Genomic DNA, 27,807 nt, shown 5'->3' on the forward strand with positions numbered 1-27,807 from the left:
AGTCATAAAATTTGTTGTTACAGTATGTACCAGATTAAATTCCTCTATATGACTGTTCACTTTACATAACAGCAATTTATACTAGCCATGACAGAACAAGGAAAAGCTTCTTTTTTTGGGAGGGGGGGTTTCCCTGAGGATGTTTGGTTTAATCACATGCTGTTAGTTAGAGACAGCATGAACTTACTGGACATGTTTATTCTGTAAATTTTTATTTGTGTTGCATGTTGTAATCAGAAAACATTTTCTACTTCCTTTAAGTAGGCATTATGCTGTGACTAATCTTGTTTAATCCACACAGGCAGAGAATCAGATGTTGGATACACACTGACAACCTCACACTGACATGGCACAGCAACGAGGACTCACACTTTTCATGGGATGGCTGTTTGTCTTACTTATTAACAGTCAAGGTAAGAGCTTAGACATTCAAATAAATTAATACACAGTGTATTTGTATATATATTTGAATGAACCTTTTTACACCACAGCACCCATGGATTCCTGATTCTGCTTGGTTAGGAGTTGTTGACTAATTTGTTATAACATCAGCTCTGACAATAATTCATTATAATAAGTTATTGTTTCTGTAGTAACAACTTACAGAGGGATTTGTAGGTTGGACACTCCATATAAATGGATTAAATAAGCATGTGTAAATGTTATTACAGTGAGGTTTTCTATGAGACGACTTTTTTTGGAAGGATTTTCCAATATCATGCAAAGAGGTAAAACTATAGCTTTAAATTATAAGTTTTCCGATACAGCAAAGCTTTCAAGAGAGAGGACTTGTATTTTTAGATAGAGAAAACAGAGAAGCTGATAATGGGAGAACTGTTTATAGCTGTTATAACTTTCCACAGCATTAAATTTGCAGTATCTTTCAACTAATAAAATGTACAGTGTGTCCTTCTTTAATAAATAAGCTATTGCAAGTTTTGGTAAATTGCTGTATCTCTGAAATGATTTATGTATTTGGCACATGCGCACATATCGACAAAAGCAGATATAAGCATAGATATATTAAGAAAAATCAATACAGTGATAGAAGTAATAAGGGGTTCAGCAGCTGACCTAAAATATGTGTAGTATATATTTGTAGGAAGAACAGAGGACGAGTGCTGAGTGTGTTTCTGCAAAGAGATTCAAGTAAGTTTTTGAATAGTCATGGAATTACTTGTTCGTAATCAGAAGGGAGAATGAAGCTGGGCAGTAATAATTATATTTATGCCACAGAGCTGTTGAATTCTCAAATGTGATTGGTCAGAAGGTTATTTTTCTACAAAAGCAGATCTGATCATACCTCCAGGTGCAAGCCAAATCACAAGTCTACATTAATGCGCTTGTTCTAAAATAATTTATCATATAATAATAATCAATAATTTCAATAATAAACTCATTCCTAAGGACTGGTTTAGTGGATAATGAAGCTTTCTGTCTATTTCTGTTTATTAAGGCAATGTTTAACATTTAACATTTATGGAAGGAATGTCAGGTGTCAGTGCTTCATAAAAGTCAGTAAGATTTTCTTCATGGGAGAGTTTTCAGGACAGAGGACTTTGTGCTTTCTCTGTAACATGACAATCTCACAATGTGTTTTTCATTAATAAATTAAAAATTGTAATCATGTGCAAATTGATGTGGTGCTATTACAGGAATATAATTCACACTGGGGTGCTAACAGTAATGCTGTAACCCTCTCTTGGAATATTTTAATATTTAATATATTAAATCAATCAATGATTTTTTCATATTTCTAGTTCCGTCTGTTGGATGTCAGAATACTTCTGAAGTAATCCCACTTAATTGCACTTCTAATGATACTCGATCCCTGTATGCCGAAGTTAAAAAAGCCCTTTGGAGTAATGAAGTACGGCCCGTTAAACACCCAAGCGAAGTCCTAACTGTTAAAGTGGGCATCAGTATTACTGGTATCCTGGGCATGGTGAGCATTTCACATGTCTCTTTTCATTATACTAATTTAATACAGTATGTGGCTAAACCTATGTGGGCTCCTGACCATCATTCCCATATGTGGTTCTTCCCCAAACTGTTGCTACAATGTTGGAAGCACACAATTGTATAGATTGTCTTTATATGCTGTAGCGTTACAATTTCCATTCATTGGAACTAAGAGGCCCAAGCCTGTTCCAGCATGACAATGTCCCTGTGCACAAAGCGAGCTCCATGAAGAAATGGTGTGTCAAGGTTGACCACAACCCCACTGAACACCTTTGGGATGAACTGGAACACTGACTGCTCCCAGGACTCCTCACCCAACATCAGTGCTTGACCTCTTGTGCTCTTGTGGCTAAATGTATCCCCACAGCCATGCTCACTCTCCTTTCAATCTCTTGGAAAGCCTTCCCAGAAGAGTGGAGTTTATTATAACAGCAACTTCCAAACAGTAACTCATTACTGATGCCCATGGTTTTGGAATGGAATGTTCAATATTCAGGTGTCCACATGTTTTTGGCCATATAGTGTAGATTTTATTTGACTTAATTTCCTTGGCTGCATGTTTTTTTTCCAGGATGAAAAAGAGCAGGTCTTGACATCATTCATTATAATAACACTTGTAAGTTTAACCTCATTTTGTTTACGTCACTGTTCCATTCCTTGTTTGTTCTTCAACTTTTGAACAACACATAATTGAACTCTTAACAGGACTGGTCCGTGCCATTTCTGACGTGGGATAACACTGCATGTGGATTTGAAAATATCTCATATCCAGCATCTGCACTATGGCTGCCAAGTATACAAATAGCTGAGGAGTGAGTGACCTTCCCATTCTGGATAAATGCCACTATTAAAAATGAAGTTTAAGGCAGAAAGGATTATACAGAATGATGCCAGTTAAGAGTTTTCTAAAGCATGGGGATCTCAAGCTTTTTTGCTGTCAGGGACCCCTTTAACTATAAAATAAACTTCAGTATAGATTTATTTATATATTTATAGACACTTCAGTATAAATTTGTTTTATGAAAACAATACAGCTATCCAAATATTAAACTGATTATTTGAATGTTTATAATATTTGGATATTTATTGGATTTTTAAAATTTCTGAAATTTCCACCAATAGAGCACATTTTCATTGGATTCCTGCTCACATTATTTATAGATATAATAACTTATATAATCACAGGTTGTTATTTCCACCATTTTAACAAAATATAAAATATCACAGACCCCCTGGCTATACTTCATTGTCCCTTGGGGATCCCTGCACCTCACTTTGAGATTCATGGTTCTAAAGAATCTTTCGATCGATCAAGCTTTAACAGTTCTTGTTGGTGCCACAAAGAACTACAAAAAATTGTCATGCCAAAAATATTGTAAATATGTAGAAGCTTTGTGGTGGAAAACTTTTATTTGGTTTATTGTGGCGACTATAAAAAAATAGTTCAAAAATTAGAGACCAGGGAATCTAAATGGTTCTTTAAGGAACCGAACACTAGCCAGGGCCACATCAGCATTTTTTGTGAGACTTTGAAGGACCATAATCTAAGGCTATTCTTTTGTAAACATAGTATTTTTTCTATTGATTGATATTTCTAGGAATAAGTGCTAACATAAATGGTTCAACTGTATTAGATGATAACATTTATCAACATTCATCAAAGTTTTTAATATGTGTTCCAAATATTAAAAATATATAATGTTAAGAAAGAGATTTAAGAAGAATTCTCACTTGATGTCCATACATGTCCTTAGTCTCCCATCTTCCCTGTCTTTGTGCATCGAATTTTCTTTCTTTCTTTCTTTTTTTTTTCAACATCAGGACTTATTTCTGTCCCACTGGAAAACATTACATCGGTTGTAAACAGTAAATATTTTAAATATTTAAAATATTGTAAAAACAGAAATAAAAACACTTTTTTCATAAACATGTATATTTCAAAATGGAAAGAAACAGATTTGCTGAAGTTTGACCTCCAATTAGGTTTTATTTTTAGGTCTTTAATGAGTCTCTGAGACTTACATATACTCTCTCATGACATTGCAGTATAGATAAACACAGAAAGCATGACGTACTCTACATTCAGCTCAATTACACCGGAGGGGTTCATTATACTGAACCCAGAAGTGTTGCTGCCACGTGTCAAATGGACATCTACAAATTTCCTTTTGACATCCAGAAATGCTCACTTACTTTCCATTCCTACTTGCATGAAGGTAACACTGTAGAAGCATTTTCAATAGTATTTTTGCATGAACTGTTGCTAAATGTGCTATTTACTATAAACATGTTGAAGATGAGGTGATACTGTACAGTGGATATAGCTTTGTAGCCTCAAGCTCCGTGTTCTTCCCAGGTCCTCTGGTTTCCTCCCAATTCCCCAAAACATGCTGGTAGAGCAACTGGTGACTCTAAAATACCCTTAGATATGAATGAGGGTGTGTGTCTGTGCGCATGTTACTTTGTGATGGACTGGCATCACATCCACTGTGATCCTGAGCAGGAAAAAGTACTTAATGAAGATGAATGAATGAATGCATGAACATTGACACTATAATATTTGTTAGTAGTTTGTAAAATTATACTGTTCTTTCAGAAAATGAACTGAATCTGATCTCTAAATCAGCTACATTTATTTTTAACTCATCCGTTCGCTCTGATTCTGGATGGAGATTTCTTAATGTGACAGACAATATTTCCACTACTAACCTTACCAGCAAAAGGTATTTTTCTTCTGTTACGTACAAGGTAAGTGAATCCATCAGTGTGCCTTGCATCTTTTTTTTTTTTTTTAAATCACTTCAATTTTAAAATGTCTTCATACAAGAGAAATTATGGTGCATGGACTAAAGCAGTGCATCTATTTGTGTTTATGCCACAGATAACCCTTAAACGTGAGGCCAGTCTCTATGTAGTGAGCCTCCTGGTCCCCAGCTGCTTCCTGAGTCTGTTGGACCTCTTTAGCTTCTTCCTGCCTCTTCAAACTGCTGATCGCTCTGCTTTCAAAATGACCCTCATCCTGGGCTACACCGTCTTTCTGCTCTTCACTAATGACCTCCTGCCTGATAGTGCTGCAACCACACCCCTTATAAGTACAGCGCTGTTGCACAATAATACATTATAATATACAATATGTAGCTTACTGTTAGTTCTCTGACATAATTCTAACCTACCTATTGGTTAAAGTATAGTAATGAACAATTGGAGTACATATAGCCCACACCTCGTATATGATGTGTCTCTTTCCCTTTGCAGATGTATTTTTCTCTCTCAGCTTGGCGCTGATGGTGACCAGCCTTTTGGAGACGATGTTCATTGTTAACCTCAATAACAACTCAACATATTACCCCAGAGTGCCCCGTTGGCTCCACATTCTCGTTCTGGACTACCTAGCACGTCTCCTGTTCATGTCCCCTAAACCTCCTGCTGCTCCGGTCACAGCGACTTTAAACCCACATGCAAAGGGTAACAGGATTATTGTTTTATAGCACATTGATTAAAAATACTTGCAGAACAAGAAATAAAAGCAGTGGGGCATGCTGTTATAGCAACTTATTCAACAGAGTGGTGGTGATGTGGATTACCAATCTGTAATCTACAGTTACATTTAATCAATGAAATAAATAGTCCTTGCTATTTATTTACAGCAGCTATAAACACTCATTCCCTCAACAACCTCTCTTTTTTCAATCACTTTTGAGGTTATTAAGACAAAAAACCCTTACAGCTTTAATTCTGACTCTTACAAAGTGCTGATACTGGAGAGTCCTTCCATAAAAATTAAGTAAAATTAATGTCACCATATCAACTTGTCAACAATTATATTATCTTTTTTAAAGAGCAACACAAATGTTTATCCTTTGGCTTAAATCACACAATTCCATGTGAATTAGCTATTACTACAGAAACGATAAGGGATTTGAATGAGCACATTAATATATAGTATATCAGTGATTTGCCGGCAATACTGTCAGAACTGCTGTTGTAGAAAATGAATGCCTCCTGGCCAATCAGAACTGAGAATTAAACAGCACTGCAGTATAAAGTAAATTGCTGCTGAATTCCTGAACATGATTGGTTTGAAGGTGTTTATTAAGTTTTTAATTGATTATTATTTTATTGATCATTTATTGATTATTTTCCTATAACAGGATGCCCCATCTCACTGCTAAATATAGCATTCATATTTCATAATTTTGAATGGTTAATTCTAGCTTTTGCTACCTGATAGAGTTTCAGAGTTAGATGCCACTAGAAGTCTATCCATACCCAAGAAAGTTCACTACTGGACTGATAGCTCATCTGATATCTCGTCATGTTCTTCATGCCACCAGTGATGCTGGACATGTCAAGTGAAGCAATGACACGTGCTAAGGCTGGAGAAATGGAGAAGATGGAAGGTGCGGCCGTGGTGGATGAGCTGAAGAAAGTGGCCCGAGATGTGTTGACTATTCGGCTGTGGATGGAAGAACACCTGAGACCCAAACAGAATGACTGGAAGCTGATCATGAATGTTATCGATCGCCTCCTGTTCGTGCTTTACATCCTCTTTGTGATCGTGACCTACAGCACCATAATAGCTTTATGGGTCAGTTACTAAATGCAACACTCTAAGTAGGAATAACAGATAAGAGGGAAAAGGCATGAGGATGCAAATGTAAATATAAAATCCCCAACCTGGGCATCGTTTTTTGAACAATTATGAAAACAAATGCAAGAGATCACAGAAACCCACACCAATCACCCTACCCTGTCCTTAAAGCTGTCTCAATGCTTTTTCAGTATAAAAAGATCAATGGTACCACTTTACATTGAATATAATGTTCATCATAAATAATGAACTTCAGCATTAATATCTTAATATTAATATTAATATTAACCATCAGTGACATTAACAAAGTCGGGTTCAGTAGGTTTTCAACATTTAGCAACATGCTATAATATTATTTTGGGGGAACTTATTTTTAGTCCTAGAGTGAATAAACAATAGTTAATGCAGGTGCAGTTAGTTAACATTTAGACAAATGCCAACTGATACAAACATTAAATTAATTTGTTAACACTACTGAAGTTTCGCAAATTTTATCTAATGCAGCAATTAATGCTTAATCTACTCTTAGTCTAAATCATCTCATACACACACAAAGATATAATTACATACTTGTATGGTACAAATATAAATAAGGTAACCACCAAAATCACAAGACATTAAGAAACCAAACTTCCTTCTTCAATGAAGCTTAGAAACACTCCACAGATTTTTTTTGTTTAATTGTGTAAGTCTAAATGTCAAATGTCAATACTCTTATCCACGTGGTCCAAAGATCCAAAGGTCCACAGATTACATTTTTCCAATACATAGCAATCAAGCTTGAAATGAAGATAAATTAAATGAATTTTATTTCATGGCTTTTAAATGACTGCATTTTTTGAAGAAAAGACCAAAAACACAAATTCTGGGACACATTGCAAGTGTGTTTGTTCCCCCCCCAAAACTGTAAACATTTGTAAAATCACAAACCTAAATCAGGAATATTTGGGTTGAACATACCTGATTTTTGTATTTCAGGCTATTAAAATATACCATTGAATCTCAAAGCTTATAAAACTGTGTGCTTGCAAATATTTGAAGTTATTCTGATTACAAATTGTTAACTGTATAAGATACAAGAAGGACTGGGCCTAGGCCTATAAAATCTAAACTACTTATGTGGCCATCTTGTGGGAATGAAAACAGCAAAATTGGGGTAAGTGATTATTAATAATATTGAAAGGTTTGTTTATAAAGATGCTTTTATGACCAGTCACTATTAGCGCCACCTAAACAATCTCAAAATCAAAACGAAGTGATCTGCAATTGATTTGCAAAATTAGAAATATAATATCATTATCATCAACTTATTTTTGCAGGGCTACAAATTCTGCTAAATGGCTTTTATATATAAAATAATCTACTTCTCTTTCATTTAACCCTAAAATAAAAGAATAATAAACTCCATACTAAGTTGAATGTCTATGTTTCACTATGCCTGCATTAAACACAAACAGTTTGTATTTTTTATACAGAAATTTCATTTGAAATTGCTAGATTTTTTTTAATACGTAAATTCTGGTTTAAAAAGGACGACTGGCAAATTAGTCTTTCAAAATCAACTTTCATAACTTTTATTTACTTTTTTGGTCACTTTGCTATAATTCATGCAAGATAATGCAAAAAAATCAATCACAATCTCAAGTTCTCTGTTTTGGCAGGAGAGATTGAAAAATGTGCAAAGCAGAGGCTAGTCTAGCTAGAACAATATTAAGATACTTTATCATTTACCTATGGGGGTTTAAAGTAAAAGTTGCTTTCATGTACAAGCACTTCAAGGCTTGAATTACTAAAACTGGCCCCAATGACAAAGCTTGACAAAAATCAACATGTAAATATAACTACAAGGGGTGATCTGCGGGGTCCGAGCATCCTTTGCAAATATCACTCCCATAGGTCAGTTCTTGCCAAGTTACATAAAACAAAAGTGGCCATAAATGATTGTTCAAGTTTTATGATTGCTCAATGCTAACCCTGTGAAATGCCTGCTGAAAGCCAACTGGCTGATGTTGGCCATGTTTTTAAGTATCCCAGGCTTCACCAAATTTCAGCCCAATCAGACTTGTGGTGTGGAGAAACAGCTACTTGAACTTATCCTTGCCCCAATGAATGGCCACACACCAAACTTTGCACTCACCAAAACATAATAACGCTCATTAAACCGAACAATTCTATTGATCTTGTGTGATCTTTGGATCTTGTCATTATCTCAAGTCACTGCTTATACCTCTGCTTCCTTTCAACCTCCCAAAACATGCCAGTAAGTGGATTGGCTAATCCAGATTACCCCTAGGTGTGAATGAGTGTGTTTTGTGTTGGACGCCTTGTGAAGGACATATTCCTTATTCGGGATGTATTCCCACCTCGAAACCAGTGTTTCTAGGATAGGCTCTGGATTCACCATGATTCTTTCCCCCATCCAGCCCAGCTGTCTCTACAAAAAAAAAAATCATTCAACCAACAGGTTGTCAAAAGGCTTACACATACTGTATACACCATCCACAAAAAAATGGTGTGTACTGTTGGGTCTCTGTTTCCTTTATGTTTGATATCATCCCGCTCAGCTCTGACACTCCTGTGGCCCCTCTGGCTCCTTAATGGTATGCAAATATAGGCAGGAAGGATGGAGCTGTGGTGATAGTGGTAGTCGTGGTGATGCGTCAAGCTCTGTCCCCTGCTCATTGTCTTTATCATCTCTAGCTCCACAGCCATCGCAAAACTCCATTGGGCTGCTGTGGCCTTCATTGCTTAACAGCTCCTCAAGCTCTTTGGGTCTGTCGCTCTCAATTCCTTGGCTGCACAAACACACTTCAATGCCAGAGTCGCCTGTAAAGTGGCGCCGTCTTCCCATGAGCCCATCTGTCTCCTCTTCAGGCACTTCCACATCCCTTTCCTGGTCCTTGTGATCCATGTCCTGCTTCAGTATGGTCTCCCTGTCTTTCCCATCATCTCTTTGCTGATTCTCCCTGGAGTTCTCAAGCCCCACTATGTCAGGACTGGAGCACAGTGCTGCCGATGCTGTGGGCATAGGAGTGGCTTGTGTGGATGGACATTGTGCCTCCTCTTGGTCACTGTTGGTACAAGCTGGCGGTCCGGTGTTTAAGTTACAGTAAGGAGGTGGTGGGGTGAGAGGATGATTTGTTACATCCTCATAGTCAGGGAGGAGATTGCTTGGTAGAAACCCTGAAAAGCACAAAATGAAGAGAATATAGGAAAATGAATATGGTGCCTAATTATTACCCAAACTTCAAATTCAACCCTTTCTTTTCAAATTAACAATCAAGAATGTAATAATGAGCATGCCATTTTTATGTGGTCCATCTACAGTTCACAGCGTTTTGTTAAAATAGATCTTTGAATCTTTATTGCTTCTTGCAGACAGGGTCAAGACACAACTGTCATTGTCTTTGACCGTTATCTTTGTTATTGATGCACGATAGCAAATCAGGGGGACTTATTTAAAGGTGTGAAAATTATAAACATTTTTATAGGATCTGCCATTAAAAAAGAATGAAGTGAAGAGTTTTGCGACTGACAGAAGAAACTTGACAATATAAGTCTGTCTGCAAGGGGCACCAGTTTCAAAGGCATAGTGTCTGGTTTAAGGTGTGTACAATACGTAAACTAGCTCACAGCATCAATATTGACAGAATCTCAAATTGCCCTGTGTATTTTTCTTTTGGCTTTGTAAAATGTTCCCTGATGCTTTGCTAGTGGAAACAGGTGGGAGTATATAGTGTCACAGGATCAGAGTGGGCTGCACATCCCTCAGCTGAACATCGGTCCAAAAACAAACAGACACACTCTGGTTGTGACTCTTACTGAAGTAGAATGGAGGTGAGGTGTAGTTGCGAGCCTCTCTGTAGGCAATCAGGTTGATCTCATGCTGTCGCTGCTGCTGCTGCAGTCTGTGCTTGACGCGGCGGTGACGACACACACAGCAACAGGTCAGGATGAAGATAATAGCACACATCAACCAGAACCCTATTTGATAAATAAATAACCACAAGGATATTGACACTCATATGTATGTAAACCACAAAAAAATAACAATATCATAGTACAAGCTACAGCTACAGTTCTGCTTAAATGGCAATTGCAGCTCAATGCAGTAAGTATGCAGAACAACACAAATGGCATAAATCGGCAAAGCCAAGCAAACTGACTGGGGTACTCACACCATAACTCATAGTAGTAGTTGCAGCACTGCAGGTCTTCACAGCAGTGCCCTGACTCACAAATGTAGCTCTGGTTATTCTCCCCAACACATTGCAGTGACTGCTAAAGGGAAGCAAGAAACACACTTACAGTACGACATCCAAATATACACAAAAATCGAAACAGAACATATAAATAGTCATCAGCATCGTCCAGACCAAACACTGCACTAATAAACAATAAGTAGGCTAAAGCATAGATGGGTCTATATTCCGTATATTCCGTATATTCTATAGTCAGCACAAATCCACACTACTATAAAAAGATTATAAATAAGCAAATCTATCCAGATGGAAAATCTGATGTACAGCAAAAATTGCATTTAGATCAACCTTCTACATAACCCATAATCCTAGAGAACAAAATGCAAATGGGCACATTATCTTAAATTTGTTGACAAGTATGTACATATGTAATAAATAGGTGACAAATTAAATTGCACAGCGGTGGCTCTGCTATGTGTGTGTGTGTATGTATGTGTGTGTGTGTGTGTGTATATATATATATATATATATATATATATATATATATATATATATATATATTGTTTTGATAGATGTTTTGATTTTGATGTCATGCCTCCACTATCATACGATAACCATGCGCAGGATGACTCCACCTCCATCGACAGGTCACAAGATCTCCCTGAACGATTTGATAAGGATGAGAGTTCAACCCAGAGTTCAACCCAATTGAATACCTATGAGAGATTCTGTAGCGACATGCTAGCTCTTTCCACCACCAACATTAAAACACCAGCTGAGGGAATATCTTTTGAAAGAATGGTGTTCATTGCTCCAGAACCATTCCAGAGTAGTATCTATGTCAAGGTGAAATGAAGCTGTTCTTTTGGCTTGTGGTGCTGTGCATAAAAATCCCAGGAGATCAGCAATTTCTGAAATACTCAAACAAGCCCATCTGGCACCAGCATGCCACGGTCAAAGAGATCACATTTTTCTCCATTCTGATATTTGAGGTGAAAATTATCTGAAGCTTGTGACCTGCATCTGCATAATTTTATGCATTGAACTGCTACTACATGATTGAGTGAGCGACTGTACAAGTGTTTTATCTATTAAAGTGGCCAGTGAGGGTATATGTTTACACTGAGCCAACAGACTTCATAGCACTGCAGTTCCATGACCTCAATTTAGTATCTTGCTGCTGCATTAAACTAAACTGTGTGCAATCAAACCTTAAAACTTATTTCCTGAAAGCCAGCACTCATGCTATATATATATATATATATATATATATATATATATATATATATATATATATATATATATGTATATATATATATAGGTAGGGAATGATGTAGGGAATGATTAAAGCATAATGAGTAAGTAATCTACCTTTTGTCCTGGCTGAGAGATACTAGTTCATGGATAGTCCTTTTTATCCAAAGTCTCAAAGACAGACAAAGAAAGAACCACACACACACACACACACACACACACACACACACACACACACTAATGTTGAGCTTGTTTTCTGGAAATCAGTGGAGCATCGAGAGAAAATGGTCTACATTTTAAGAAGAAGATGCCTCTAGAAGTGTGTGTGTGGTAAGAGAATAATGATAAGCATACACATCCTAGTCTAAGTCCTAAAATGGCCTACATGTCCTTCACGTAACCAGTGAAAGACACATAGTTCTGTACCCAAAGTTCACTGTGAACACTGACTATGACTTCCTCACACACTCCCCTGCACATATATCTTTCATTCTGTACTTAAGAGCTATTTAGTGGGTTTGTATGACCATAAAGCAACATCCACACTCTGGTTATACAATACAGTACAGACCCAAACACAAATACGTTTGAATCCTCAGATAAAAACAGAATTCCAGAAAGTTCTCTGACTCAGTGAGGTCGGGCTCGTCCTTAAACACCACCTGATCCTGGAGGCTGTGTTAAGAACATTCTCTTTGTTCCATTCTACAACTTTTCCCCCCCTGGGGGAAAAAAAAACATCAGTCACATTCACATGACCTAACACTATAAGAGCATGAAAAGTGAGAGCTGAGTTTGAGATCATAATCATTTTCCATCTATGGGAACAAGATCTATGGGAACCAGTCTAATCATCCTGTGACTCGCCAACATTGCGTTCAACAGCCAAGATACCAGAATTTCAGGTGACTGTGATAAAATATGATATGGTAATAAATTATAATGCTGCCTTGATTTTATTATGTAACCCTAATTTAAGTAGACAAGTTGAGAAGGCCACATAATTTCATTATCCTAAGTTTACAGATTTCAAATAAATAATTCTGGTGATTTAATAGAAAATGAAAGAGAAAAATTCCTAAAGCTCCAAAGGGAACAAATTCCTTAGAATGGCCTAGAGAAAGGGTCATCAACTAGCAGACCGCGATCCAGATGTGGACCCAACAAAGTTTCAAAGTTTGGTACAAAATATAGCAAAACTGATCAACATATGAATACAATCTAGCTGTAGTTCAGCAACTCTAGTTTCTAAGCATGACGCAGCTCTGTGTTTGTAGCAGATCTCATCCGTTTTATCCATAGCATTTGTCAAAAGTGGCAACATAAAGCACCACGAGGAAACAAAAACAAAACTACATAGAATTGTCTTATTTATAGCCATAAACTAATTTTGGGTTAAGCAGTAAAGGAAAGCTCCACCCTGAAATGCATTAAATATATTACAATATCAATTATATTATAATAGAGCGGTTAGAGATCAAAGAGGGGACATTGCTAGCTCAGCTATAATAGCAATTAACAGGAGAATAAATTTCAATGGATGTAAACATAAGAGATAACAGTAAGGTTTTGCTCTTTGCTCCTAAAAACAGTATTATGTAAATATTTATGTAAAAAAAAAAGAGTATGTAAATCTATTCTCTTCTATTCTTTTGTGACTACAGCTGTAGGACTTGAGTCTGGTCATAATGTTGAGTCTGGTCTCAAGACTGTATTGACTTGGTCTTGTCTTGGACTTATTAGCATCTGCACTTGGACTTCTCTTGTTCTTGGGTGTTGGTCTCACTAAATATGCTCTTGGTCTCGACTGATAGTTTGCAAAAAAATAGTTTGTAAAAATTTAGTCTGGTATACAGTATACAAAACTGAAGTGAAGGCTTTGCCTTGGCTTTTGGTCTTACTTTTTCGTCTCACTTTCATTCTAACTCAATATTGACTCGGCCTTGACTTGATCTCAGCTAATCTTGGCCTTGGACTACAACCCTAACTGTGCATTCAGAAACTCTTCCTTTGTTACCTTGTCTTGTGTTATTCATACTATGCTACCTCCCCAAGAGGGTTTTTAGACTAATAGTATTCTTAGTCCCTGACCTTGTGAACCAGTATGAAGATGTATTTATTGATAGAGAATTCAAAGCACTTCTGTAAGTCACTCTGGATAAGGGCGTCTGCCAAATGCCGTAAATGTAAATGTAAATCATGAAAATGTAACGAATATGCAAGCTAGTCCATGACGTCATCCGGCGACATCTAGCGATATCCGGCGACGTCTATCGGCATTTTGTGCATGCATTAGCTACTCTACCCGGAAAAGGACACACTGTGCATGTACTCCAACAGAGCGGCAGTGTTTAGTAAAAGGCTCGCGCGCGCAAGGCGGATGTACACAACGAGCTCGCGTGCATGTGACAGAAGTTCGGAACTGTGGAAGCTCGAGCTTGTCTTACAAAAACAAACTAACTAGCACTTATGGCAGCAGGTTTAAACGAATAAAAATAAACTGGTGCTGTCTGAGCCTCTGAGTGAAAACACACAATTCCCATACACGTAAATACGACACTTTTCCACACCATAAACCGGGATAATGTTATTGTATTCATCCTGATTCGGATTAAAATGTTAGAACATTAATTCATAAGACGGCATTATAGTTAATAACGCATTAGCTATAGGTACTAACACAACATGATACATTTATAATACTCATAATACTCATATGTGGTGGCTTAAAATAACCGTCGTGGTTTTAGAGCCACACCCACATTCCGACTAATCCCACCTCCTTCTCTAGGATTGGCCAGATGTTTATACTCTCAACCAATCCGTCGATGGGAGCGTTGGAGAGTGACCTACTCGCCAATCATAGCTCGTGAGGCGGGGTTCTGCGAGCCAATCCCGAATAAGGAGGCGGGGCTTGTAGAAAACGGGTAGGAGAACAAAAGTATACGTTTGTTTACGCCTCTCGGTTATTGCACGGATTCCGCTTGTTAATCAGCACACAAGTTATCTCCCCAACTTCTCTGAAAGCAAACTTTTAAACTTAAAAAAAAAAAAAAAAAAAACTCTTCTCACCTGGTCGAGAGTCGCCTCTGTGGGACTGACAGTTCCAGCTGTGTAAAAAAACAAACCCATTTCTGCACACGACATCCAGCTGTCAACAACACGCTGCGTTTCGTAAAAGCGCAAACATCGAGATCAGAGTTATGGTTTGTTCATTGCGCGTGTCAGAGACGTGAAAAGCGAGCACATGCGCCGCCTTCCTTCCTCCCAGCTCATAGCTGCTCTGTCTCAGGAGGAACAGCGTGCCTCTCGGCGCGGAACTTCCAGCTGTTGCACAACATCTGCACATCCAGCGCCACGTGCGCATCCTGATAGGACAAAGATGTGATTTCCTCCGCCCACTAAACGCGCACTGATCCAGGACTGGAAGTGGACCTTGTCAAATCTGACCTAACAAGTCCTTAAAAAGTTTTATATGCCAAAAAAGCAGTTCCTGCAGCGTTAAAGGAAAACTCCACTCTATACCCTGAATCACATTAAATATGTTTATGCAAAAATATCTGTGATGTGCTTAGTTAGCAGAGTGCTAATTTGTTGGCAGGTGCTGTATTTTCAACAGTCCTGTGATAAGTTAGCAGTTGTGTGACGTCAGCTGTGTGTCGCTCTGACGTCACAGGGTACCATTACTAGAAAAGTTGCAATGGCTCTTAATAAAAGAGGAAATTTTCACTGACTTCTTGTAACGTTCAAGGTCATATTAATAAGAAATCCAACATAGAAGCAATGGAGACGCGTTGCAAATATTTGACTCAAACTCCCAGAATGCAATGCAGCTATACAGTCTCTGCTGAGTTACAGCAGAGACTCAGCCATCGATCCATCAATCGACTCGTGTTAGAGTCTTAATATGGATTTTTATTTCTGGTCTGCTAACACCTTAATTTAGCAGATGCCATGTACTGTATATTGTTGAGAGAAAACTAAAACATCAAAACATGTTTTGCAATATTTTAATAATATTTGCAGTATGGAAATATCCCATACAAAGTGTTACATCCTAAAAACAATTCAAGTCACCTGGCAAGGCTGAGGCAATCGAGTGCTCCATGGCTGTTTTATAAGGTAACCAAAACTGGACCTCATTCACACATTCTTGCACTCACATGATTTTTTCTTCATCCATATGTCCATTACAATCAATCTCATTATAAATGTCAGCATCAAGCAGCACAATAAATACATACAGTATCTGGGACCATAGTTAAAAAGAGTGATGATCAAGGATCAGTGCCCTCATCTCTCATCTATATGGTGTAGTTTATAGGGTTTTAAGATAAAGAGATAAAAACTTTTTCTTACATAAACATTCAGAGGGTGGATAATTATTATTGCGTAGTCAATGCATTGCAGTGCATTACAGCTGCAGTTGTCAATCCCAGTTATGGGGAACTCATGTGTTGCACCATTCTGCTTTTACATCTAAAATATAAAAATATTAAAATATAACTTTGGGATTGAGAAGTACAGTAGCTAGTACATGCTTTCATTCCTATCCTATTTTGATGTGTCCTGCTACCAGTCTCTCTCATGAGGCTCCCTGTATGGGATGCCCAGATGCTCAAAGACCGCCCTCTCAGTAGGCGTGCTCAGTGGCAAACCTGGTACCACCTTCACGCCACGCTCGCGCACCACGCCGGTGTTCAGCGAGTGTTCTGACAGGCTCATGGCCTTGGTCTTGGCGAGTGCACGCATGGAGCGGTTGAAATGGGCCGAGCCAGTGAAGTAGAGTAGAGCACATGCGAATTCATCTTGTGGCACCACAATGACATCGAGCCTCCGATGGCGCTGACCCGGGCCTGGCAGGACACATACGCCCATGTACTTCTTCTGCTCGCCGTTCTCCTCGTGGCTCACCAAATCGTCAGTCAAGAAGCCTGGTAAATTCAAATAAGCAGCTAAGAGCCAGATTTTCTGATTTTTTCTTAAGAATTTTAGTCATTTTGAATGTCTAAAACTTGTTTCACATCAATTCACAACTTAGGACTGACTTCCTGTTTACATAAAATGGTTTCAGTGTATCAAGCACTTACATTTACAATCAATTGGCAGAATTGATGATGCCTTGTTTTGAATGAATGGTGAAATGTTTGGGTTTATAAGCTGGTACAGTTACCTTGACTGACTCCAGTGCGTATGTGTAAGTTAATGGGATTGAAACTCAAAATCCAATCAAATACAGCAGCACACACAGGCCTTAATGCTAATCTAAGAGGCGGAGCAATGAACAAGATTGACAGGCAAGTAAAGATGCTTCCTTGTTCTGATCGGTTGGATGTTAGTTGTCCACATGATGTTTTTTGTCTTGCCTTTACAAAACCTGAGACACCACAGAAACCAGAGTTTCTTCTCAGAACATAGATTTTAATATGGATCTGCTGGAATGTGAGAAGAACTTCACCAAATTAAAAAAAAAAGTTCTGAAATCTTTGGTTTGAGAGCCATGATTTGATTCTGTATATTGACATTTACTTTTAAAACAGGAAGTCAGGGTGACGGCATTCAAGGGGTGGGTCACAGACATTATAGAGCGCATTTAATTGGACAAACACAAGACTAGTACAGGATGACTCATCAAAACAATTTAATAGCTTTCCTGAAAGTATTAAATAATAAAAATTAAAACAGGAACAACTCTAAAATATTTTTTTTGCGTTGTTTTCTTAGATATATTAAATATAGATGTATTGTATTGGTTTCTATAACACAAAGATACAAAAAGCCCTGAAACACCAAATTTGATTTCTGGGGCACTTTAAAATTGCTGAGTAAACCTTTAATGTGGTCAACATGGTCAGTTTCTTTAACCACTAGGAAAACCTGGAGCATGTAGACCAAGCAAATGATTTACGACTGTCCATGTATCTCCAATTGAACGCACTAATGTAGTGTAAGCATACCGTTCTGATGGAGGATCTGGAGCACTTTGCTAAAGACACACTTGTGCGATTGGCCATCTGGGTGAGTGATGAGCACATCCACGTCTCCACATGTGAGCTTCCCACGTCGGTACGAGCCGCACGCCACCACCTGCAGGTCTGGGTTCACGCTGTGTGCGGCCTCTCTCACCTGTCAATCACAAACACTGCTTACCCAATGCATGGCCGTATGCGAACCCTCTGCAGCAATGTACAACAGCACTGACAGTGGGTTAACGATTAATGCTTATAGTACACCAGTTGCCTTGGTTGAAACTTTGAAAGAAGGAAAATTTATGCGGCATCATGTCAGAGGGAACATCCAAGAAAACACACATTACTTCTCAGTGATGATGGCTACAAAAAATATATGTGAAGGTTCACACATATAATGTGAGTCCTATAACAACTAAGCGAAATATATGTGAAAGTCAATAATTTAAGGCTGATTTAAGCTCCCTTACTGGAGATGGAGATTACATGGCCTATTCTCTATATTCTGTATTTGCTCCCTGCCTCCCAGCATTTAGGCTTTGAACCTGCTCGAGGAGAGGTTACATGCACTACATATCATCCTGTCAGAACAATAAGACACATGCTATCCTCATCTTCTTCATCTGTACTTTCTATCTAGCCGAGTAGGGAAAACCAAGCAATACTATAAGAAAAACAACTGGCTTCGGGCCTCGGCTCAGCCAGAGAGCAAAGGGAGTTTCTGACTTATGATGCGCCAACTTTCAGAAGCTCCTCAGGGATAACAGACACGCTCGCCGCCTCTGGTTTCACCATCAAGCCGCCAAAAATGATCGACAGTCCTCTCTTAGCCAGAACAAACTTTTTTGTCTTATTACATACACATTACACTGAGAGATGTGCCAGTGTTTAGAACAGCTCAGCATGTATTGGTAATATAGAGCTGAATACTCCCTTATGGCATGTTGGCTTGATAGGATGACGATGGTCATTTCCTTTAGAGTTAGTTCTCTACTATAACTGCGCCTCATGGCATGGTTATAGTTATGACATGAACTATATAACTATAACTATATGTCGTGAACTGGGATGCGATGAAGTCTGTTACGGACCGTTTTCTCGATGGCGGCTGCCTCGCTTCTTGGCATCCGATCAAGGAAATCGTCGTAGTGCTTCAGGCCAATTCTCAGTGTGTGAGTCAAAGTGACCTTGGTGCGAATATCCTCCAGCGTACGAAATCCCTTAAATGATCAGAACACAGATTTTGTCAGGCAAACTTTAAAACATGTGACCTGGGTTTCATTCATGGGTTGATGATGGCCTTTTTTTTTTACCAATAATAATAGATTGACAGACTGGTTTTTGTTTCATGTCAGTCATTTTCTATATGACTCTGGTAGCTGGTTTAAACCAAACAAGTCTTCTAATTGTCAGTTTTAGATCACATTTTCATAAAATACACCACAGTGCTGCTGAATTAATGATTGTAACTGGTGTTGATTCATTTGGTTCTGGCTGCAAAGCAAATAAAAGGTTTATAAGAATGAACGATTGATTAAAGAAAAAAAAAATGTTGATATGGTTAATAAGTTTTCTGTGAAGAAATATTTCTTTAGCATTCATGAGAGGAGTCTCCAGTGTCACAGTCAGAAATAAAGCTGTAGGTTTTCTGACATGAGAAAGTCTTCAAGATGGAGGACTCTGGTTTCTCGGTAACATGACAAGCTGCACAGGAACCTAAGTTGTTTTGCTGCTCTTCCTCTGTTCTTAAAAGTAACTATAAATGGACAAAGGTACGAAGGGTGGTTCTCTAATAATTAAATTGTAATTGTAAACCTGTAATCGCTGACATAACGCTGTGGTATAAGAGAAATAAGACACTTTGAGACAGGTTGTTGTAGGAAAATAACACCACCTTCTCACTGATAATTATAACAGCATGCCACAAATATAGTGCTATAAAATTTTCATTATTATATCACCTTCTTCTATTTATCATAAGCACCTATGATCACTAAAGACAGAAGAAGCTGAGCTCTTTTGTTCAGTCCTCCTTACCTGTTGGTACCAAAGCTGGGCAGTCTTTGAGCCAACACCCCAGATGTTAGTGAACATCTCCAAGATGGGCACGGCCTCCCCGAACTGGTCCAGCTTCCGCAGGTGCCCACTCTCCATGATCTCCACAATCTTATTGGCCATGCTCTTGCCGATGCCTGGGATCTTACAGGCTTCCTGATAACATTCAGGTCAGGGGTGTATATACTTGCCTTTCTCACTGTATCATTGAATTAGTTGTATCTTGCACATTTGAAATAAGCTCAGTGGTTCCTTATGCAACTAGGGATGCAGCAAACAAGTATTGGGTATTGTACTAATATTGGTCTCTACCAGCTTTGCACATCTGGATCTTTGATATTTTTGCAAGGCACTGTAATTTGTAATGAGTTTTGTGATTATACTGCTGCCACATTGTGATATATTCTGAAATAAATTCAAATCACAAAGCTTAATTTATGGCATGCTTAAACACTGTCCTCTCACTAACCTCATATGAAGAGATTGGCTTGTGATGGCTCTTGAGTGCATTAACTGCTTTCGAGTAGCTTAGCGCCCTCCACTTGTCACCTGTGTGTGTGTACATTTTGGCTAGCTGCTCCAGCTTGTCAGTGATGTGATTGTTGTGGTTCTTGCTCTTTGTCTGAGACGACTGGGCACACACCCACTTTCCCAGCACCTTTGTCTTTTCTGATACATTCTGCGTGTCACCTGAAGCGCCAGAATCATGTTTAACCCCACTGATCAGAGCCTCCAAATCGTTCTGTGACACAGCGTCTTCCTCTAGAGGTTCTTCCTGAGTCTCAGGCACCTGTGGAGCATGAAAAGGAAAGAATGTGGGTCATGTCTATTGAATTAGGTACTAAAGAGTGCTGATCTGGGATCGGATTTTGGCTTTTGTTTCATGAAAAACATGGTGATCTGATTTTAGTAGTGGTATTTCAAAACCAAGTCCTTGTAAACCAGCCTTAGAAATGAATTACTATGCTATTATCACTATTATCAGTATTTACTTCCATTCAGGTATTATGGATTCTTCATGCCAAATCAATAAAGATAGAACCAGGGTAAACCATATATGCATATACAGAAGAAGTGGTTATGTTAAAATCAGGGTTGCCAAAATGGATTAATCATTTAAACCTTTCTGTTTCACGACAGACCTTCTCAAACTGTTGCCAAATTACATAAAAACTTATTTATATCTATCACGATGAAGTTACTTGTTTGCACACTAATAGGATTAAGGATATCCTGACTTGTAGGACGTGGCAAGCTTTTAACTGTTAAATTACTTTTGCAATAAATTTTGCTGATGCTCAGAATGAACTGAATAACTCAAAACATTCCCTGACATGATGATTTGAACAACAGGAGTTTAACCTTGATCACCATTTCCGCTTTGAGACACTGGATAAATTAAATAGGCAAACAAACAAACAACCATCTGATGGATTCTGCAGAGGTTTTACCACGTCAGCTGGATCATCTTGAGCTGATTTGTGATCCGGTGGCTGTTTTTCCTCAGGAATAGGGATGCGGCTGACAACATTCTGCTTTGGCTCCTCAGAGGGAGCATCCTGAGGACTACTGACAAAGAGCACGTAAGGAGCAACTGTTAAAAAATATCTTCATATTATATAACCAATGTGTAATTGTACTTCACACACAGTGATAGCATTTGAGCTCTGTTGGTTTTATAGACAGTTATATTTCAAAGCAAGTGCCAACTGAATTCTGATACTGTATTAAATGGTGACATTGTGTTACTGATGTTTTGGGGTTTAAGGACCAAAAAAGCATACAATATATTTATGGGATTCAAGTTTGCATTGATGCCGTACACAGTATACTCAGATTTATAATTATAATAATCAGAAATACCGGTTGCATGGATGAAGCCTGTAGTCTTCTGTGCTCAGAAACTTCTTCTCAGAGATGCAAGCACTGAGCCAAGTGCACTTTACCAGCTGCACAGCAGGGGGAAGGGTTTCCATCTTCAGCAGCCTCAACGCTCGCTCCCTGTCCACCGACTCGTCCACGACCACGTGCGTGCAGCTGGGACCGTAAGCAGCTTCCACTTGGCCTCCATTCTGCACGATCTGCTGCTGGAATATGTCACATCGGGCATTCCCTATGCCAGCAGGGACTATATGGACGCAGACACCCTGAAATACGTTCCCTAAAAGTGGAAAACAGATGTTGAATAGCAGCAAGCAATCGTCGTCCTATGAGACCCCTTCCAGATGAACACACGTAGCCATTATAAAATGCTCCTGTAGTAGACATGATATTATTCAACACAAAACATCAGTATGAAACCTGTGATAAGGGTTTTACATCACACAACACTGATATATCTGCCTAGCTGCGAATAAATTATCGCTTAGTCATTATTGTGATATTGGCATTTATACTAGAGTGCTGTCGGAAAGCTCAGCTCTGATTGGTCAGAAGGTGTTGATTAATTTTCTCTAACAGCACAGCTCCAGACAGTGGTTCCAGCTGCAAGGTTTATATTAATATATAGTGTTTTAATATGTTATTGTTTCTACAGTAGACAGAGGGACTTGGCAGATTCTCCACATAAACAGAAAATTGGATACTTGTTGAAGTATCATGAATCCTATGGTGAAGCATTCTGTGACATGATGTTTATTTAGTATTTTTGAAAGAAGTCTCCACTTTCAACTCTTTGAACTTAAAGTTACAGCTTAAGTGACTTAAACCTACCCAAGCTGTATTCCCACCTCACACCCAGTATTCCCAGGATAAGCTGAATGAATGAATGAAAGATTTTATCCATAGCTGCACACATTTGAGTAATGCAGTAAATTACATTACCAGTAATAGGCTGACTCGGAGATTTCTTGACTGGGGGAGCATCTTTACCCTGATGTGGCCGATGTCTCTTCACTTTTGGGAAGGCTTTCATAATACCGTGAGTCTCCATTTCGAGTAAGTGACAAGTGAGATTCCCTAATATCAGTACAGAAATGTAAAATATAAAAATATCTTTATAGCAATGTTAGTGCAGAAAGATAATTAACTACACAAAACCTCTACGTCTCTTACACTACTAGTATAAATCGCATTTGGCTCTGATTTCTGTTCGGTATAAAACTGCATACTTCTTTACTAATCAGTATGTGTAAAATCAGAACTGTAGGTTTATTATGGCATGCTACTCAGTGTAGTAGTGCGCACATTAAGACTTGGTATTGCCCAAGTCTGCTAGAGATACTATTATTAGCAAGCTGGCTAGCTAGAAACACACAACGAATCAGACCTCTCAGAAAGGTGACTGCGTTTAAAATAACCAGCTTCTCACGTTTTATAATGTGTTATTCTCCCCACATATCCGCCATACAGCTTTCTTGAAAACCCCCAACTACCGAAATACCCACAACACAGCCTTCAAGAAGAGAAACAAGACGTTTAAAAGGATCACTTCCGGGTCATCGTCACTTTAAAAATATATTTTTAAAATATTTTGAGGTAGGTAACCAAACCAAAAAAGGTGATATTGTTTTAAATATACATATATATAATTATGCCATGTGTTAAAAAATGAAGAAAATATTTAGCCTTAAAAATATTTTAATATCCTGGTTTCTATGGAAACCCTTCGCGTGGTTGTGTTGCAGGAAGTTCAGCAAGATGGCTGTTCAGTGCTGGTCAGATCTCCTGAAGGCTGCTAAGAAAACGGCGTTGATCTCAGATGGTATTTTGCTATTCTTGCTATTTTGCTGTAAAATATTTTAAACATTTGCTAATATTAGTGATAGCAGACAGAGACCCTGACGTAACGACTTAGCTTAAAGGCAGCACGGTGTTACCACACAGCTCGCGGCGCGTGCTAACTTCTTTTAATTTTCTGAGAGTTTGTGAGGTGCTTTAATGAGTCAGCATGTTAAATCTTGATATTTTTTTATAACTGCGTTTTAGAAACAGTACACTTTAAGCTTAACAAGCAAAAAATAATGAGGACAGTAATATCGTAAGTGATACTGCAATGTCGTAAAATATCGCGATATTTCTACTGGGAAACTAAATTAAATGACCTGGTTTCCTTATCACTTCCTGAGTGAACAAAACATGTTAGTTCAATAAAAAATAAACCTAGCGGTTAGCTGATTTATATGTGATTCATAAAATGAATCAAAAGTTTGTTATTCAGTAATAGTAACATAAATACACCATATGACCAAAAGTTTGTACACACCTGACCATCACACCCATATGTACTTCTTGCCCAAACTGTTGCTACAAAGTTGGAAGCACACAATTGTATAGAAAGTCTTTGTATGTTGTAGCATTAAGATTTCTCTGCACTGGAGCTAAGAGGCCCAGACCTGTTCCGGTATGACAATGCCCCTTTGCACAAAGCGAGCTCCATGAAGACATCGTTTCCCAAGGTTGGAGTGGAAGAACTTGAGTGTCCTGCACAGAGCCCGGACCTCAACCCCACTGAACACCTTTGGGATGAACTGGAATGCCAGCTGCACAACAGGCCTCCTCGCCCAACATAAGTGTCTAACCTCTTGTGCTATTGTGACTGAAAGAACACAAGTCCCCATAGACATGCTCCAAACTCTAGTAGAAAGCCTTCACAGAAGAGTGGAGCTTATTATTACAGAAAGTGAGGACTAAATCTGGAATGGGATGTTCAACAAGCACATATGTGTGTGATGGGCAGATATCCACAAACTTTTGGCTATATAGTGTACATGCCTCATATTTATGTATATACTCAGATGCCAAATCTTAGCTTACTGACGTCTAAATTCTTGCTAACATGTTCAGTGGAAAGAAATAGCTGTTATTTTTTATTTTATATTCTGAGGGAATTATATATTTATAAAATCTCTCTTTACAGGAAAAAGGAAAGTGCACTACTTGTTTACAGATGGTACTGAGATGGCTGAAGAATATGACATGAAGACAGATGAACTTCTCTGTAAGTAAAGTTCAACCTTTGTTTTAGTTTAAAACATCATTCACTAATGATCTCATTTTTTCAGCACGTAGGTTGCGCTCTAAGACCAGACTTGGAGGACAAGGAGTGTGGCAGGTGGAAGTGGGTGAAACGGGATCGAACCTCACAGAGACAGGAGAAATAAAAGAGAACAGCTCGAATGTATGTTGTTCTCAAGTTACATCATGTTGTTCTTGTATCAGCTCCACCTACCTAATATATGACTTTAATGTTGCTTTGCTGCTGTAGCCAGTGTTTATGCGCAAGGACACCAAGACCAGTTTCCAGTGGAGGGTCCGTAACATCCCGTACCCCGTAGACACCTATAAGATCACGGTGGAACCTCTGGAACGCTGCTGTATCATCCGGACAACAAACAAAAAGTAACTTCACAATTCATTTGTTTATTCATCTACAGTAACCACTTTATTCAGGGTCGCGGTTGATCCAGAGACTATTTCCGGGAATCTCAGGGCACCATGAAGACACACACGCTGACACACTCATTCACACACAGAGGTATTTTAGAGTCACCTATCCACCCACTGGCATGTTACTGGGAGGTGGGAGGAGGAAACACACGTGTACAAAAGGAGAATGTGTGAGACAGTAACCCAAGCTCAGGATCGATCGAACTGGGACTCTTTGAGCTATGAGGCAGCAGCTCTACTTGCTGTGGCACTCAGCTAAATCCTGGAATTATAAGATGCAACATTTTAAATCATTTTTGCCAAATGAATTAAGGCAAACATGTTTAAATACATATTTAAACATTATACATATATATATATATATATATATATATATATATATATATATATATATATATATATATATATATATATATATATACTGTTTTGCTTATCTGTTCTATACTCCTCCATATTCACTGGTTTCCTCCTTCCTTCCAAAAACATGTAAGCAGGTGGATTGTCTATGATAAATTGCTTGTGTGTGTGAATGATTGTGTGTATGTGTGTGTGCATGGTGCTTTGCAATGGACTGGCATCCCATACAGGGTGTATTCCCGCTTCACATCCAGTGTTCATGGGATAGGCTCACCTTGATCAGGAAAAGGCAGTTACTGAAAGTGATTCAGTGCTTTGTACTCATGTACAGAGCATGTAATGACAATAATAATCCCATAGGCGGAGCTATTGCGAAGGTTTGTGGGCTTGTCATTTTAAATATATCCTTCTATTTGTCCCTTCCTTTCCCAGGTACTATAAGAAGTTCAATCTTCCAGATCTTGACCGTTGCCAGCTGCCTCTAGAGAGCTCGGTTTTGAGCTTCAGCCACGCCAACAACACTTTAATCATCAGCGTAAGTTATAATCCTGTTATAATCCCTCACCTGCCATTTCACTTAATCACCCCTGCTTTGTGTAGGTTCTAATTTTCAAAAAGTGGAATCACAGTGATTAAAAAGATCCCACTTATTCTTTTTTCCCAGTTCTCTTAAAATTCTGTGGATGTAGTCCATATAGCTGCATAAAGCAGTGACCATTTGTATATAAAATAGAAAAAAAAGATTATGAAGAATCCACTTGGGCTTAGTGAGAGCCAGTTTCAGACAAGCATGTGAAGGAAACCCCATTTTATTCTCGTACTAGATCCGCTTTCGCTTCTTTTGTATTGTGTTCACTGCTCTTGTAAGCATTTCTTTCACATCTGTCATAGTATAAGAAGCCCAAAGAGATTTTGGGCCTGGAACAGGAGCTGATGAGGGAACTGAAGAAACTGAAGGGGACAAATGAAGGAGACGTGGACTGTAAAACCCAGTGAACTGGTGTGGACTGTCTGTAGCGTTATGTGCATCTGTCTGTAGCGCCTTTTTTTTTTTTTGAAGGGTTTGTGCTTTTTGTTGCCCGTACGAAGCTGCATTTTGTACATTGAGCACGAAGTATGAAAGCACCTGGCTGTATATAGATGTTTTGGTTATTTCCAAAGTGCAGTTATTTTGAAGTGAATGTGAATTTTATCTCATCAATAAAGTACAGCATGTATAGAATTATAGTTCAGTTCTTTATGCCATGTGACATATGTTTTGTGTAATGCTACTCCCTTAAGCTGTATTACATTGTCAGTGTCCTTGTTTTCTCCACCATGGATGCCCAATAAAAGTGCCTGTGTATTGTGTTGTCACTCAGGTTACGTTAGCTAAATTTATGCCAAATCCAAGGCCTAGAAGAGTGCCTCTGTGGGATTCTTAAAGAACAAATAAACATTAAAAGTAACATCTTCAGTAGCGTCTATGATTTATTTTATAATACAATTTTGTAATAAACTTTTTTTAGTTTATCTTCTTTCATAGAAATTTTCATTTTGGTTAACAGTTTCCTACTTGACCCACATGCCTTTTCACAACCTGCTGATAGTGGCGCTGGTGGGAATTACCTCTTGCTTCATCTCTGCCTAAAGTCTCTTATGTTTAAGATTTGTTTAACATTTTTTCTCCTATTAAACACCACTGTAACTGCTAGGAATGTTCCTGTGGAACATTCCTTTCTTACAGGAATAATAAAAATACAGCATCAACCAACAAAATTAGCAGCAGAATTATTAAGTACATCAGAAATATTTCAATATAATCATATTTAATCTGTTTCAGGGAGGCTGCTTCCTTTAAGCAAGATGACCTACAGTGCATGTTTGTAAACAGGTTTGAATAAAGAAAAACTTCTGACAAATAAATAAATGTCAGTTTAGCCCTGTGTGTTGAGTGGGATTACTAGTAATTGATTAGTTGATGAGAGTGATAGTTCTGGTTAGTTCCTATAGACCTACAACACTGTCAAAGCCTTGCATTGATCTGACT

At 38.3% G+C, this 27,807-nt stretch overlaps 4 protein-coding genes and 1 long non-coding RNA gene across 8 annotated transcripts; 3 read left to right on the top strand and 2 right to left on the bottom strand.

Annotated features, from left to right (window-relative positions):
* Window positions 1–207: 207 nt before the first annotated feature.
* On the top strand, window positions 208–4,375 carry LOC113537718 (uncharacterized). Its single transcript, XR_008301049.1, has 4 exons — window positions 208–413; window positions 1,761–1,945; window positions 2,534–2,578; window positions 2,668–4,375. It is a non-coding gene; the product is annotated as an uncharacterized LOC113537718 (long non-coding RNA).
* Window positions 4,376–5,237: 862 nt separating this feature from the next.
* On the top strand, window positions 5,238–8,063 carry LOC128317049 (5-hydroxytryptamine receptor 3A). Its single transcript, XM_053229998.1, has 2 exons — window positions 5,238–5,427; window positions 6,297–8,063. The coding sequence occupies exons 1-2, from the start codon at window positions 5,247–5,249 to the stop codon at window positions 6,560–6,562; spliced, it is 447 nt and encodes a 148-aa protein (XP_053085973.1). The 5' UTR covers window positions 5,238–5,246; the 3' UTR covers window positions 6,563–8,063.
* A 38-nt stretch (window positions 8,064–8,101) lies between these two features.
* On the bottom strand, window positions 8,102–15,408 carry wbp1lb (WW domain binding protein 1-like b). Of its 2 annotated transcripts, none has more exons than XM_026932391.3 (4): window positions 15,082–15,408; window positions 10,732–10,831; window positions 10,376–10,537; window positions 8,102–9,736 (listed from the first exon to the last, which is right to left on the bottom strand). In XM_026932391.3, the coding sequence occupies exons 1-4, from the start codon at window positions 15,154–15,156 to the stop codon at window positions 9,114–9,116; spliced, it is 960 nt and encodes a 319-aa protein (XP_026788192.2). In that variant the 5' UTR covers window positions 15,157–15,408; the 3' UTR covers window positions 8,102–9,113. The 2 variants fall into 2 exon arrangements, with proteins under 2 accessions (XP_026788192.2, XP_026788191.2); XM_026932390.3 differs by having other exon boundaries at window positions 10,732–10,834; window positions 15,082–15,407.
* Window positions 15,409–16,005: 597 nt separating this feature from the next.
* Window positions 16,006–23,462, bottom strand: poll (polymerase (DNA directed), lambda). 3 transcript variants are annotated; one of them, XM_026932144.3, is made up of 9 exons: window positions 23,344–23,462; window positions 22,857–22,991; window positions 21,897–22,194; window positions 21,485–21,599; window positions 20,503–20,823; window positions 20,016–20,189; window positions 19,070–19,198; window positions 17,967–18,135; window positions 16,006–16,943 (listed from the first exon to the last, which is right to left on the bottom strand). In XM_026932144.3, the coding sequence occupies exons 2-9, from the start codon at window positions 22,963–22,965 to the stop codon at window positions 16,582–16,584; spliced, it is 1,677 nt and encodes a 558-aa protein (XP_026787945.3). In that variant the 5' UTR covers window positions 22,966–22,991; window positions 23,344–23,462; the 3' UTR covers window positions 16,006–16,581. The 3 variants fall into 3 exon arrangements, with proteins under 3 accessions (XP_026787945.3, XP_026787943.3, XP_053085972.1); XM_026932142.3 differs by having other exon boundaries at window positions 21,485–21,602; XM_053229997.1 differs by having other exon boundaries at window positions 21,485–21,602; window positions 23,302–23,437.
* Window positions 23,381–27,705, top strand: dpcd (deleted in primary ciliary dyskinesia homolog (mouse)). Its single transcript, XM_026932145.3, has 7 exons — window positions 23,381–23,510; window positions 23,660–23,736; window positions 24,892–24,972; window positions 25,037–25,152; window positions 25,240–25,373; window positions 26,211–26,313; window positions 26,670–27,705. Exons 2-7 carry the CDS (start codon window positions 23,673–23,675, stop codon window positions 26,772–26,774), a joined length of 603 nt encoding a protein of 200 aa, XP_026787946.3. The 5' UTR covers window positions 23,381–23,510; window positions 23,660–23,672; the 3' UTR covers window positions 26,775–27,705.
* The last annotated feature ends 102 nt before the right edge of the window (window positions 27,706–27,807 follow it).

The sequence above is a fragment of the Pangasianodon hypophthalmus genome, chromosome 26, assembly GCF_027358585.1.
Source record: "Pangasianodon hypophthalmus isolate fPanHyp1 chromosome 26, fPanHyp1.pri, whole genome shotgun sequence".
Taxonomy (NCBI): Eukaryota; Metazoa; Chordata; class Actinopteri; order Siluriformes; family Pangasiidae; genus Pangasianodon; species Pangasianodon hypophthalmus.

Bases quoted from the DNA above. Each gene is read 5' to 3' on its own strand.
- poll (XM_026932142.3), bottom strand. From the start codon at position 22,965: ATGGAGACTCACGGTATTATGAAAGCCTTCCCAAAAGTGAAGAGACAT. The intron at 20,824-21,484 runs GTAAAACCTCTG...CATGCTCCACAG, and splicing joins AAGATGATCCAGCTGACGTG to GTGCCTGAGACTCAGGAAGA. The intron at 18,136-19,069 runs GTCCGTAACAGA...TGTGATTGACAG, and splicing joins CAGCCGCCATCGAGAAAACG to GTGAGAGAGGCCGCACACAG.
- LOC128317049 (XM_053229998.1), top strand. From the start codon at position 5,247: ATGGTGACCAGCCTTTTGGAGACGATGTTCATTGTTAACCTCAATAAC. The intron at 5,428-6,296 runs GTAACAGGATTA...TCATGCCACCAG, and splicing joins TTTAAACCCACATGCAAAGG to TGATGCTGGACATGTCAAGT.
- wbp1lb (XM_026932390.3), bottom strand. From the start codon at position 15,156: ATGTCGTGTGCAGAAATGGGTTTGTTTTTTTACACAGCTGGAACTGTC. The intron at 10,835-15,081 runs GTGAGAAGAGTT...GCTTCCCTTTAG, and splicing joins CAGAGGCGACTCTCGACCAG to CAGTCACTGCAATGTGTTGG. The intron at 10,538-10,731 runs GTGAGTACCCCA...TTTATCAAATAG, and splicing joins CTACTACTATGAGTTATGGT to GGTTCTGGTTGATGTGTGCT.
- dpcd (XM_026932145.3), top strand. From the start codon at position 23,673: ATGGCTGTTCAGTGCTGGTCAGATCTCCTGAAGGCTGCTAAGAAAACG. The intron at 25,374-26,210 runs GTAACTTCACAA...TTCCTTTCCCAG, and splicing joins ATCCGGACAACAAACAAAAA to GTACTATAAGAAGTTCAATC. The intron at 26,314-26,669 runs GTAAGTTATAAT...CATCTGTCATAG, and splicing joins ACAACACTTTAATCATCAGC to TATAAGAAGCCCAAAGAGAT.